Genomic DNA, 15,088 nt, shown 5'->3' with positions numbered 1-15,088 from the left:
TGCAACCATGTTCTTAATTATAGGCTATTAAGTTTTCTTTTGTAGTATATCTCTCTAATTTCTAGGGAAATCCACATATAGTACATATATTATAATTCCTCAGTTTATATGATCATTGTATATTAGATTTAGCTGTATGGTTCTATAAATATGTGTGTGGCTCACTAGCATTTCCTCTTTCCTTGCCCTATCTTGAGATTTCTGATCTGATTTATTTTTTCAGAACATTACTTATTAATTTATTATCTGAATTTTTGCATTTTCACAAATATCATTCTTCTATCCTGATGGGTGAATGCTGTCTGACTGGATATACGATTTGGTAGCGGCAAGCCTTTTTTCTCAGAATATGTTGATGTTAATTTTCTGTTTTATAATTTTTGGTATTGTAGGTAAGAAATCCAAAGCCAATATTCTCTTTTTAGTAAATCAAATCTTACTGTCTGACAGCTTGTAAGATTTTCTCTTTATTCTTGAAATTACACAATTTTACCAGGACATTTATATATATAAATATATTCAACCTTGCCTAGAACTCAGTAAATCTTTAATGTTGTAAGTCAATCTCCATTAGTGCTTTAATTGTTTGTTACTGTTAAAATTATATATTTCCTGGAGTAGTTTTATTTCACAATGCGCTAGCTATCCTAAATAGTATGCTTACTCTTCCACATCCCATTGCTAGTTCTAAAATTGCTGGTATTTTCCTTATCTACTGAGAGATCTGTTTGCCCTCAGCCCTCAGGAAGCTGCTACAATACTGAGGGCCTGATGGGAATGGAGTTGTAGTAGAAAAGAGGACCACAAGTGGTAAAAGGCACGGAAGTCACAACTCCTGAATTGGCAAAGCTCCAGTGGCAAGCTGCCACTCTTCTGTTAAAGTAGGAGGGGGAAAAAGCCTTTGTGCTCCCTGGACATTTTGTTGTAAAAGTTTGGGCTTTCCCAGCCTTTCAGGATAGGGCAGTGTGGGTAATTTTTAGGGAGACTTCCAGGTCAGCTTAAAAATGATACCTTGAAGCTAAATGGATCCCGATTAGCTTTAAGTGCTTTATGTCAGTGAATGTTAGAGACAGAAAGGATCTAGTCTAAATGTTCTCATATTGCAAATAAGAATAATGAGACCCCGCCGAAACCGGTTTGGCTCAGTGGATAGAGCGTCAGCCTGCGGACTCAAGGGTCCTGGGTTCGATTCCGGTCGAGGGCATGTGCCTGGGTTGCGGGCACATCCCCGGTGGGAGATGTGCAGGAGGCAGCTTATCGATGTTTCTCTCTCATCGATGTTTCTAACTCTCTATCTCTCTCTCTTCCTCTCTGTAAAAAATCAATAAAATATATTTAAAAAAAAAAAGAATAATGAGACCCCAAAATGATATTAATTTTTCAATCATCTCAACAATAGAGACAAAATTGGATTCTAGACCTTGTGACACTTAGGCCTTCAATTAACCGTTCTATTTTCTGTCACCTAGTATTTAAATTTTTAGCATTTAATACTAAAACAACTCTCTTATAGAATACTTTCATATAATATTTGGCACTCTAAGAGAACAATGGATAGGTACTTAATTTAAATGAAAATGGATATAAGGTGTTAGTAAATTAAGGTTAATACTGGTATTTGATTTATTTTTAAATAAATGATTAATCATCGTCCAAATCTAATTAAAACTGTGATTGTTACTGAAGGCAGAATTAAATGATATCATAATATCTCTTTAAGATCTGCTGCTCTTTGAGAGAAGGGATGCTACTCATATATACCTAGGCCAGTGGTCGGCAAACTGCGGCTCATGAGCCACATGCGGCTCTTTGGCTCCTTGAGTGTGTCTCTTCCACAAAATACCACGTGTGGGCGTGCATGTACAGTGTGATTGAAACTTCGTGGCCCATGCGCAGAAGTCAGTATTTTGTGGAAGAGCCACACTCAAGGGGCCAAAGAGCCACATGTGACTCGCGAGCCGCAGTTTGCTGACCACTGACATTGGAGGCTTTATCTTACATCCCCTTTGTGGCAATGGTGAGAAGATATCTCAAAATTTTAAAGTACAAATTATTGTTCAATCATCACTATTTGGCATACACAAATACCTCATCATTTCCCCTTATTATGTTATCCTGTTAGAGAAAAAAGAAGAAAACCCTGTGAAAGTACCAGTAGCCACTAGTTCTGCTCATAATTCTTTCTCCATAATAAGAGTTATGCTCCTGTCGGGCAGAGACCCTTCAATTCCTACTTTGTACAGAATATAGTGCTGTGCTCAGGTTAACGCCTACTCAGTGAATAACATGGTTTAGTTTAAAGTGGGCACTATGTCTAAAACCTTTTCCTTGTGCATTAATGTGTTTGTCTTTGTTTTTTCCAGCCCAGATGACTTACTCAATGCCTTGAATGAGGGTATCAGTCGTGCTGATGTCATCATCACATCAGGGGGTGTGTCCATGGGGGAAAAGGTATGAAAAATGGGGACCATGGAAATTTATCCACTATAATATCTTTGCATGCAGTTGATTAACTGTGCTCTGGTAGTGCTCTGGGGTATAACGAGACCCCCACAAAGCTAAAAATCCATGGGGCTTCAGAAATTTCTGGGCATACAGAAAGGATTGCTGTCTAGGTCAGAGAGCTTACCTCAGAAGCAGCATTGAAAATCCCACAATTTGCATTATGGTTTTGATCTCCCCCTGGAGATTTCTAGCTTTTTGCTCAATCAACCTTAGTACATTAGGACTTCTTTTATATGTAACTAGTGGCCTGTTGCAGGAAGATTCCTGCAAGAATAGGGCTTCCTGCGGCCACCCCACTTGCTTCCCTCCCGTCTCCGCCACCCCGCATGCTTCCCTCCTGTCTCCGCCGCCCCGCTTGCTTCCCTCCCATGTCTGCCGCCCCCCCTTGCTTCTCCACAGCTTCGCTCCCTTCTGCAGCACTTAGCTTCCTTCTGCACTGTCTTCAGTCTTCGCTCTGTGTCTGTGTATGCAAATTAACCGCCATCTTTGTTGGGTTGGTTTGCATAGTTGCTCTGATTGGCTGGTGGGCATAGCGGAGTGATGACCAATTTGTATGTTTCTCTTTTATTAGTGTAGATATTTACTTCTAAGTTAAAACTCCAAGATCCTTCCTTCTACCTAAATTTAAATTACAGATGACCTTGCCACCTCCCTCCCTCATATTTCAAACCTGGTTGCCCACAAGATAAAAAGAGAAGATTAGGTATTCCTTTGCCCCACTTGAAAAATAGTCATAATCATAATAATGATGAAAATAAAATACAAGCATGGATATAAATATATATATATAGATATATGTTGGATTTTATAAGACTAAGTATATTTGCATATGGTATATGCTTACCGCTATAAAATTACAATTTGAATATCTCAGTATCATTAAATTTATATATATGTCTAAATGAAATGTGTTGGTCCATGATTATTATTGGGTCCATTGAATAATGTTATAAAAGTGAAATATTCTTTACTACGATAACCAATCTTACGTTTGGCACAATAACATTTCAGATCACAAAATAATTTGCAAATGTATAATCCCTTTCCATGTTTTTTTTAAATCTCATATTAATGACTGAACTGAAAATTATAAAAATATTGTCATAATAGCAACTTTTGCTAAAATCATATTTTCCAAGAGCTTGATTTTTTTTTAGCAAGACCTTATGTATATGATTGTTCTTGGTCCCTGCACTCACTAGCTATAAAGCTGCCTTAATCCTTAACCTGACTCTTTGGACAGTGAATTCTATAGGCTCTGAGAACAAATGTCAGAATACAGTAGCCTGAACAAAGAATGCCTGCTTTCATTCCCAACTTTAGTTTTAGAGCAGCCGTGGGCAAACTACGGCCCGCAGGCCGGATCCGGCCCGTTCGGCTATTCTATCCGGCCCGCGAAGCCGAAAGAGCGGAGGGTTCTCTTGCTCTCCCCTCCGCTCCTTCACCAGCAGCAGTGTTAACATGGCAACGTCGGGAAACATGGCCGCAGCTCCTTCTTCTGAGTCCAGTTTAAGAACCCAATGTGGCCCTCGAGTCAAAAAGTTTGCCCACCCCTGTTTTAGAATGTTTAAGAATAGCAATTCAGATGCTAAAGCCAATGAAGAAAAAGAGGGGATCTCAGTCCAAGACTACCATCGCAAATGACATCCAAGAGCAAAGCTATTAAAATGTAGGTAGGTATTCTCCTTATAGCAGACAGTTTGCTGGGTTAGTCTTCTTTCAAGTCTCCTAGCAGTCTTCAGTCCTCGGTATAGCAAATTACTGCAGACCTCCTGAGATCACAAAGGCTAGGGCTAAAGTCTGCATTATAGTAGACCTATAATGTCTGTTTTTATTATCATCAAACTGCCTGTGGTGTTCCGAGTATCACAAGAGCAATCCTGAAGTTGAGTACTTAAATATTAAATTTGTATTCCCAGGGAGTGTGTCATGTATAACTTATCTTGGTTATTAATGAACTTAATTGTAGGACAATAATTACTTGTCAGACCTAAAATTTGTCTTTCCTAATACTTCTGAAGAGGCAACAAGTTTATAACTAACAAAGATGTCATTTATCCTAGGGATACCCTCACAATTAAACAGAGCCAATATAGTAAGGCTTATTAGTTTTCTTTATAAAGGAGCCAATGAAAAATGACTCTTTCAGATAAAATCTCTCCTCACTGCTACCTCCCCCTGCTTCATACAGACTTTTTCAAGAGTTTTTATTTTTATAAAAATTGAAAGTTTCAGATAAACAGAATCTGCTTTTTGTCCTGAAAACTAAAGAATTATATGAATTACTATAAATATTCTACAACCTTCAAGATTGTAAAATAATTCAAAAACAATGAATGGTGCAGATAACCAAGAAGAATATACTTAACCTGGATACCCAGTAATTTTATTTATTTTATTTTATTGCCTATTTAACAGTCTCTTAAGTTTTCCTAATAATGTCTCCGTTACCTCATCTGATCAAAATAATCACAGATAGTTTTGATCACACAAAAAAAGGGTGGTCTCACAGGGTTACCCTAATTATTTAGCAACAAGACTATTAAATATAGGCCTTCTTGAATTTGTTGCAAATTTAGAGTCAAACAGCAATAGAATATTAAAAGTAATCAACAATATTCTGAACAAATAAACACAGTAAAATTTTTCCTTATCATTTTATTCAGCCCTATATCATTCTTGCTCTGCTAGATCTTGGGTTAGCAGTCTGCTTTCATGAAACCATCCGCTTCCATTCTAAAGAGTCCTGGGATTCCTGACTCAGTTCACTGGTACTGTATAAGTTACCCAAGCTCTATCTAAGCCTGTACCCAAGACTATTCTTTGAAGTGTCAGTATTTCAAAGTTTCTCTGACATTCCTCCCTAGTATTCTGAATCTGTCTTTGTTGCAGACACAAACTATTGACTGTAGCTTATAGCCGAGCCTACTGCAAGCATCAGAGTAAAACAGAAACTCCATAGATAGCAGATACTTAATGGCTGTGCATCATTTGATGCTGTAATCAATAATATCAGAATAGAAGATAAGTAAAATTCTCTGTTGGGATACAGTATTGAATTTTTTCTTTTTTTAAATATATTTATTGATTTCAGAGAGGAAGGGAGAGGAATGACAAAATGAAGAATTTTACTAGAAAACTAGAATCTACTCATAAGAATTAAATGAAAATTTTAGAAAAGGGATGAAAAAAGGCATAAAAGACATATGGGATATGGTGAAAGGTCTAACATATATGTAATAGGAGTCCAGAAGGAAAGGAGAAAGAGTAAGCAATAGCAATATGTAAGAAGTATTGGCAAAGAGTTTTCCCAAATCAATAAAAGATATCAAGTCAGAAATTCAAGGAGCTCTGCTAATCTCAATCAGTATAAATAGGAAGAAACCATCCTTAAATAATTATAGCAAAACTACTGAAAGCCAGGAAAAAGAGAAAATCTTACCAAAGGACATATTTCCTTCAAAGAACCAACAGTAAAACAGAAATGATTTAACCGGAAACGATGATACTCAGAAACACTGGAATGGCATTTATAAAATGCTAAAAGAAAATAACTGCCTCTGTGGAACTGTGTATTCAGCAAAAATTTCCTTCAAAAATTAAGATAAGGATATTTTTAGTCAAACAAAAACTGAGCAGACCTATACTAAAGCAAGTTTTTTAGGCAGAAAGATTATGGAAGCATGGAAATGCAGAAAGGACTGAAAAGCAAAAAGGAAAAAGGAAGGGGTTAATATGTAGGTAAATGTAAATGAGTGTTGATTGTATAAAATAATAATACCTTGAAAGGTTTAAAATATATATAAAGTCCAGCTGGTGTGGCTTAGTGGTTGAGCATCAACCCATGAACCAGGAGGTCGCAGTTCTATTTCCAGTCAGGGCACATGCCCATGTTGCAGGCTCGATCCCCAGTGGGGGACATGCAGGGAGCAGGCAATGGATGATTCTCTCTCATCATTAATGTTTCTATCCCTCTCTCCCTCTCCCTTCCTCTCTCTGAAATCAATAAAAAAAAAACATATAATAAATAAATATAAATATAAAAAGCATTATCTCTTTTGTTCAAGACTGTACCTAGATTGGTACTTAGCATATAACAAGTGCTCAATAGATATTTATTGAATGAATGACTGACTGAGGAATGAATATTTGTCTTACACAGTCAACTTCACTAAAATAAGGTGTTTTTTTATTTTAATCTTATAAATTCATTTTATCTTCATCTTGAAAGTCTGGTATTCAAATGTCTGAAAATAAAGCGATTCTTTTTCGTATTTGCAGGACTATCTCAAGCAGGTGCTGGACATTGACCTTCATGCTCAGATCCATTTCGGCAGGGTGTTTATGAAGCCAGGGTATGAAAATAATCTTGTTATCTCATATATGGGCTTGGTTTGGCTTGCTTTAACTAACAAAGCTTTAAATGCTTTCTTCTTATATAGTCTATGATGGATTACCTATTTTAATAGAAGAAATATTATAGTAATAGAATTCTTTGCACAAGTGCAGCTCCTATCTGAAATGGGTATTCATCTTCCTTATGAATCACTGAGTTTATTATAAAAAAACAAAGCAAGTTACCAAACCTTTTTCCCTTTAATTCCCATGTCTAGTTCCTGCTTTCTCTTTTTCTATTTCTCTCCATACTGATTCTTTTTCTCTCTTTAAAAACATTTCAATATGAAAATTCTCAAACATACACATAAGTAGGAAGTACAGTGAAGCCCCCATGAACCCATCGCCTAGCTTCTGTAACTATCAACATTTTTTCATAATTGCTTCATCAGCCCATTCCACACTTTGTTGGGGGGACAAAGGGCTAGATTATATTAAAACAAATTCTAGACATGTCATTTATATATATATATATATATATATATATATATATATATATATATATATCTCAAATAATAACAACAGCAGCAGTATCCTCTTATGTAAGTAATCACAGTGGTATTGCCTCACCTAACAAAATAAATAAGAATACCTTAACACCTAATACCCTGATCATATTCAGAATTCTCCTATGTGTTAAGAAAAATAATGCCTTCTTATAATTGTTTTGTTTGCATTAGGATTCAAGTCAGTGCACTCATTGTATTTGGCTGTTAAAGAACATTTACTGTCCCCTCCTTTTTTGTCATGCCATTGACTTGTTGAGGAAACTGAATGAATCATTTGTCCTAAACAAATGGATTGGGCTGATTGTGTTTGTGGTGGTATTTAATTTGTTACACTCTCTCCAGGATATTCTGTAGACTGGAAGTTAGGTCTAGTGGCTTGATTAGATGAAGATTCAACTTTTTTTCCTTTGTAAGAATACTTAATAAGTAGTATTTTATATTGCTTCTTACTACATCCTAGGAGGAAAAAAAAAATAACTAAATACTAAGATCTTGCACATATCCTAAAAACTAATAACTCCCTAAGGAAGGACTGATGGAAGCTCTGTAATCAATTGTAAATCTTTAAAGAATATCAAACATTGGTGTTGATGAAATATGTGTGGCCATGTCTTCAAGCAGTTGTTTACCTATTCAGACCCCTGCTCCTCTGTAAACCTTTGGTTCCCTATTCAAAGGCTCAGTGTGTGGGTGAGCATTCCAGCACCACCTCCATGCCATCAGGGACAATAACAATAATGCTGTAGTTCAGAATTATACTCTGATGGGTGCTCGTGTGAACCCCAAGAGAGAGTAGAGGTGAGACTTACAGTTAGGAGCTGTGGGAACTATTACCATATTCCAGAAGCCTTTTTTAAGTGTCCCTAACCCTTGTAATCTCCCTGATTTAATGGGTCCTCATGTCAGCTAAGATAGCGATCAGGCTTTGCCTCCATGATTTTGCCATTTAAGTATGAAATTAAGATTATCCCTAAAGTTTTCTTCACAACTTGCTAGAACTTAAAATTCTCAGCATTGTAATTCTGTAGTTACGCCAATATGGCTGCTACTGACAAGGTTCTTTTATTATTGAAATTGTTAGATTTGGATCATTCTTATTAGGAATATTTTATCTTAAGCAAATGTTGCTATGGTGTGGGTGCACAGGCTTTTTCTTTTCCTTTCCCTATGGGCCATACAAATTTGATTAGAAAGCAGAGGACATCTCAAAAGTATGTCAGTGTGCTTCTTCTCACTAACCCCAAAAATTAAATCAGTTATTTCCTTTGCAGTGAGAAAAAGCTGGCATTACTTGCCCTCACCGCTGGAAGACAATTATTTGTGTAATATATGTTTAAATTAATCTCAGCACCTGTGATATATAATTTTAGCACTCTTTTTATTTTCAGTCTTTTATTTACCACTTACTTCAACTTTGGGACTTCACCAGTTCCCTTAAAGTCATAACCCCTGTGACTTCACTCATTGTTCTGTTACATTCTCAGCTCAGGAGGGGAATTGAACAGTAAGTGTTGAGTTCCAAGGAAATGGTTTCCCAGAGCTTAAAAAGACTTCACAGTCTAGGACACTCATGACAGCAATGCATGACAACTAAATGTTTTGTTGTAATGGAATCTTTTTTAAATTAGTGCCTTTAGATAAATCATAGTACCTGTCTGCAACATGCAAGATGATTTGAATTGGCTTTAAGTATAGTAGATGGAAGGTATTATGCACTCCCTCCTCACTCTTATTATGCATGTTAGTTTGCTATAGTAAAGTGGTTTAGAATTTTAAATGAGCTTCCTTTACTTGGCCAGAATTTTACACTTGTCTAAAGGTAAGATTTTAAAGATAATTGCTGCCTAATAGTACAAGAACAAATATAAAACCTCAGAACACTTTAGTCTTGCTCTTCCCACATACAGTGCATTTAGAATGTAACTAACCTCTTTCATTTTAAACACAGAGATACTAAAAAAAAAAGCATTTGTATTATTATCAACCAGATCTACCAATCACAATTTTTATGAGTCATCTACAGTGAACATAGCTGTTTTCGAGAATGCATCTTAGAAATTATTTTCATCATACAGTAACAATCATTGCCAAATAACCTATCCATAAATCAATATGACAGTCTAATCTCATCTTTCTAAACTACATCAAAGAATCAAAAAGTAAGCAAAAAAAAAAGCCCTCAGAGTAGTCTAAAATAGATGTTATGAAGTCTATATACAGCATACCCTATATACAGAGCCTCATCAAGTTATGAGTCATACAGTTAGACAAAGCTTGGTTCAAATCTTTGCTTCCCTACTTAGTAGCTGAGTGATTTGGGGCATTGTTAATCTCTCAGTTTCCTCATTTATAAAATGGGACGATAATTATCACCTCATGAGATTACTGTGAAAATTAAATGAAATAATAGATGTAGTTAATAGAACTTTTTAAAAATAGTAACTTTTATTATTGTTATTATCATTCCAACAATATAACTATTACTACTTTCTGGTTCACAAACCTAAGCAAGCTTTAAGGGTCGAGATGATGACAGTCTAACATTAAGGGAAGCCACAGAAAAACACTAGTTAAAAAAAAACAAAAAACGGATGCCGTGGCCAGTGGCTCGGCTGGTTAGAGCATTGTCCCATACACCAAAAAAAGTTGCAGGTTTGATTCCTGGTCAGGGCACATACCTAGGGTTGTGGGTTTGATACCTGGTCGGGGTGCATATGGGAGGCAACCAATGTTTCTCTCTCACATCTATGGTTTATAAGTGAAAAGAACACAAAATACCCTTGTGACCCAAAATCACTGTATTATAGAAGAGTAGAATACGTTAATAATAATGGCTGTAAATCATCAAAAAATATTATGACCCATTTTTGAAAGCTCAACCTGCAAAAACAGTAAAAATAAAACAAATTTAGGTGCTTAAAAAGGTAATTTTTCAAACTTATTAGGAAACTTCATCACTCCCTAAGGATTCTACATCACTCAAGTTTCATTAATACAATAAAAATTATAGCTGAAATTCTATGTAAAGGATAGGCAATAGAAAAAAATTACTATTCTTAACTTCCCACCTTCTCCATGCCACTCACACTTACCCCTCTCCATACCCCTCATGGTAAAGATTCATGTCAGAAACTTGAGAAAGTATAATATGGGAATTTTTAATATTATTATTGCTTTAATTATATTCTAGTCTTTTTTTTTTTTATTTATTTTGACATTTCAAAACACGCCTTTCATAGGAGGGAAGTTCTTATGTTTAGTGCTGAGTACAGTTTTAAAGGGTTGAGAAATACTCCTTTTGAGCAATAGGCAGTTATCTGATAGGCATGTATTATGAGATAACCTTCTGATAATAAGAATGATTGTTATGAATCACCAGCAACAATAGTATAGACATTATTAGCTAGGTGGGTGGAGAAACTCCAGGACTTGGGATACTCTTCTATGACACTGGCAGGAAGGGAGAAAAGTAAGCTACAGAAAACCAAGGAGTTTGGTTACTTGGAAATAGTAGATGCTAAAAACAAATTAATTTACATGCTCTTAAAACACATCAGGATAGAAAGATTTAAAGAATCAACAGAGAAGTATTTTTATAGAACAAGCTTTCTATTAGAAGAACCACGTAACAAGAAAACTGGAGTACTGAATTTACCTGTTATACTACTTTACAGAACTAATAATCTTCTTTTTTTCTCTAGCCTGCCAACAACATTTGCAACTTTGGATATTGATGGTGTAAGAAAAATAATTTTTGCACTACCAGGTAAGAATAATTGAAACAGTTTATTTTGCCTTTTCTGAAAAAAAAAAAAATGACCAAAAATGATTTTGAATCCCAAGTGACCAGTCCCCTATCAGAGTACTTGATTTGGAATCTAAATGACCTGGGCTCAAGTCCCAGCTTTACTTACTTGATGAATCACTTAACCTCACTGAAGGTGTTTCTTCATCTATAAAATGGGGCTAATTACTACTTCACAGGGTTGGTGTGAAAGTCAAATTAGATAGTATATTTCACAGCACATTCCAAACCCTAAAATGATAACCAAGTATTAGCTGTCACTGGATCTTTCTGGGGCAGCTGCTTTTCCTTATAGGAGATCGGTCAAAGTTAGCAGCCTAACCGTGTCCCACAACTTGAAGTATTGTGCTCGAGGGGCCAAAGGGCTGTGAACCACAATGCAAATGCTAGAACAAAAAATACACAATTGCTTTTGGTTTGGGCCAAATTTGGACCGTAGGGAGGGGGGTGAGCAACGTGGACGGAGGGGCTACTAGTATTGGTGCTTCTCAGCCAAAATCCCAGGCATCATCAGTCTGACCACATCACTGTCCTCACACTCACTGCCAAGTGAGCAGAAACCCACAGGTTCAGATAGTGGTTATTTCAGCAGGGAAGGGGATGCGAATAACACTTTTTAATGTGTTTCTGTATTTTCTAAAAAGCCAAGTGGTTCCGTTCACAAGGACTTTTAAATTCAGCTTTTTATCAATTTTTGACTGTATTTAAAGCCGTGCTTTTAAAGCCATTACTCATCTTGAAAAATTCTAAAGCAGTTGAGAAGTTTTGAATATCAGCTTGGTTTTTTTTTTCCAACTTTAACAAAATTATCCTCTAATCTGTATCAGTGTCCCATACCCTCTTTTTTTGACACAGGTTCCTTCAGAAAATAACCTACTTATTTTTTTATAACCTACTTATTCCTTTGAGATATTTATTTGCTTTTTATATTAAATAAGTCTCAAAATAGAGATATAAAGAAAAGAAAGAAAGCAGAAAAGATATAGGACTTAAAAATCATTTTTAAAGCCCCAAAGAATTTATAAGCAAAAAAAGAGATTAGATTTCTATCATATAGGAAATTTTAAGAGAGAGGATATGTAAGGAAAGTAGTCTTCAAGTTTTATCTGTAGTATAGAACTCCTTGGAGCCTTTAATATATCCTTAGACATTTTAAAAACCATTATATAAAACTATGATCCTCTGTCTGGTTTTAATTTCCCCAGAAGACACTATTTACTTTGTCTACAGAAGCTATGACTCAGCCTATAGCCCATCAGTGACAAAGGATGTTACAGTGGGAGACTAGTTCACCATTTCTGAGGAAGTACAGTTTGTCTACCAAAGAAGTTATAATTAACCTATATTCAAATTACTACTTTCATTTGAAATTTTCTCTGCTCAGCCTGAATAAACCTAAAGAGGGCAGCAGGAGCTCACATGTTCAGACTGTAAAACCAGCGAAGAAGTTCCTTTTACAAGGATTTTAAAATTCAGAATTGTATTTCTGCTTTCCCAAGGGCCATGCATGAAAAGCCATTAGTAGGCTTCATAAGTTTTAAAGCAGTTTAAAAGTTTTGTGTATCGACTTGCTATTTTTGTAACTTTTTAAAATTACTGTATAACACATTCACTATAAAAACTTTAGAAAATGATGATAAGCATTAAGAAATGTTATCCATAATCCTCTTCCCCCTGAAATAACCACTATCCAAAATTTTCTATATCAGTCCTAACAGTCCTATTTTTATAATTTTATAAAGCAATAGCAATTACAGGAATTCTGTAATCATTGTTAAATGAACTGTGTTTTTTTCCAGAAAAAAATATTTATTTGTATTTTTGAGGCAAGAAAAGCAATTGATTTTTTTATTGTTTAAAGTATTACATATGTCTCCTTTTTCCCTGATTGACCCCTCCCCTGCCACTCCCACCTTCCCCCACAAGCCCCCACCGCCCCAGTGTCCCTGTCCATTGGTTATGCTAATATGCATGCATACAAGTCCTTTGGTTGATCTCTTACCGCACGCCCCCCCGCCCCCCCTCCCCACACACACACACACACACCGCTGCCTATTAAGACTGTAGCTCTGTTGGACAACTCATTTTCCATTGAAATAATAAGTATCACTCATCACCTTTTACAACTTAAAAAAGATATTCTTAACTACTTGTAGGTAGAAGAAAATTAAAAGTAATGGTTTTAGCAATAAGAGGCTAAATTAACCATTGCCTTTTACTTTGATGATACAATTAGCAGCACATAGCCAGGCCAAAGGGAAACTAAAAATCTAATAGCCCATCTTATATCTCTAGTATATACATACATATTCACATACTGCGAGAGTCCACAGCCAGCGTGGCTTTCAAAGGCTTGGGTTCAAAGGCTTGGAGGAAGAACTGATGCACAAATGATACACAAGACAAAATATTATTTTTAATACCAGGGGAACCAGAGGACAACTTAACCATGGCAGTCAAGTTCTCCCTGTTGCTTCTTTCCCAGCTGCTTTTATTAGCTAGAATACACAATTGCCTTCAGGAATGCAAACAGACATATCAATGGTAATGTTTAGTGAACAGTAAGATTGTCAGGTTTTGGGGGAGTTTTCTTTAGGCCATTGAGTCAACAGCTGGTAATAAAATGTAGATATTCACCCTGAGAATATCAAAAGGAATCCTGGTCAACCTTCTGCCAGACTCCTCACATTTATATCAATTACTGTTGATCTTGGTCTCCAGCAACATACAACTGTATAAAAGTATTAATAAAAATAGAATTTTAGAACCAGAAGAATATTGAGAATCATATAGTCCAACCTTTATTTTGTGAATTAGTTAAGTTAGACTCAAAAGGTTTGGAACTCACCAGGGTCACAGCTTGGTTAGTTAATATACCACACAAGAAACTACTATAAATGTGTTTTTCTCAGTCCAGTCATGTTTTCACAATGTACCTTTCCTATCTTTAAAGTGCATGACACAATCAGATTCCTTCTTGGAGAGGTACAATTGAATTTCTCAAATTTTTATTATAACTCTAAAAGAAATTGGTGTTTGAATTAATCCGCTCAGGCTGCCATAACAGAATATCACAGACTAGATAACTGGATTATAGATAACAGAAATCTGTTTTCTCACAGTTCTACAAGCTATATGGATGCAAATTTAGTTTCTATTGAGGTTTTTCTTCCTGGCTTTCAGATGGCTACCTTCTCCCTAGACCCTCACATGGCCTTTCCTCTGTGCACAGGCACGCCTAATGCCTTTTCCTCTTTTTATAAGGACACTGGTTCTATTGAATTAGGGCCTCACCCTTATATCTCATTTAATTTTAGTTACCTCTCTAAAGACCCTATCTCCAAATAAAGTCACATTGGGAGTTAAGACTTCAACAAATGAATGGGAGGGAAAACAACACAACTCAGTCCATGCAGTATTTATCTTCAAGTCCTTCACATTTTAAATCATTTAGCTTTATTTTTTAAACTTAAAGAAATGTCTATGTATAGGGGAATATGGATATTTTTTATGCTTATCCTACTTTGTAATTTTCTTTGTATTGAGCATATATTACTATGGAAGTTTTCAAACATAATAATAGCAAGTAGACAACTATAAAAAGGGGAAGGGGTGAATGGGGGGACATCTGTAATAGTGTAAACAGTTAAAAAAAATAGCAAGTAGAAACTGCTTTAAAACTTACCAAGATTGGTAATGGCTTTCAATGTATAGCTCTCAGAAAAGAAGAAATAAATGGTGTTAATCAACCTCTGGATATCAGAAGTCTGCATTTCATTGGTAGACCCAGAAGGTTGTACCCTCTATGGCATTTGCTTGACTATACGTCTATGCTGGCATCCTTTTGGGGTTCAAGGTGATTCAGAAGAGAAAG

At 35.8% G+C, this 15,088-nt stretch overlaps 1 protein-coding gene across 9 annotated transcripts in view; it reads left to right on the top strand.

The window, feature by feature from the left end:
• GPHN (gephyrin) overlaps nt 1-15,088 on the top strand; it is a 435,000-nt gene that overhangs the window by 415,524 nt on the left and 4,388 nt on the right. For all 9 annotated transcript variants that reach the window (XM_081088057.1, XM_081088055.1, XM_081088059.1 and 6 more), the window contains 3 exons: nt 2,364-2,451; nt 6,787-6,860; nt 11,111-11,175. In XM_081088057.1, coding sequence (XP_080944183.1) covers nt 2,364-2,451; nt 6,787-6,860; nt 11,111-11,175 — 227 coding nt within the window. The remainder of the gene's footprint in view (nt 1-2,363; nt 2,452-6,786; nt 6,861-11,110; nt 11,176-15,088) is intronic.

The sequence above is a fragment of the Myotis nattereri genome, assembly GCF_964212035.1.
Source record: "Myotis nattereri genome assembly, chromosome: 1".
In the NCBI taxonomy this organism is placed as follows: domain Eukaryota; kingdom Metazoa; phylum Chordata; class Mammalia; order Chiroptera; family Vespertilionidae; genus Myotis; species Myotis nattereri.
This window is presented reverse-complemented; position numbering and strand designations above follow the sequence as displayed.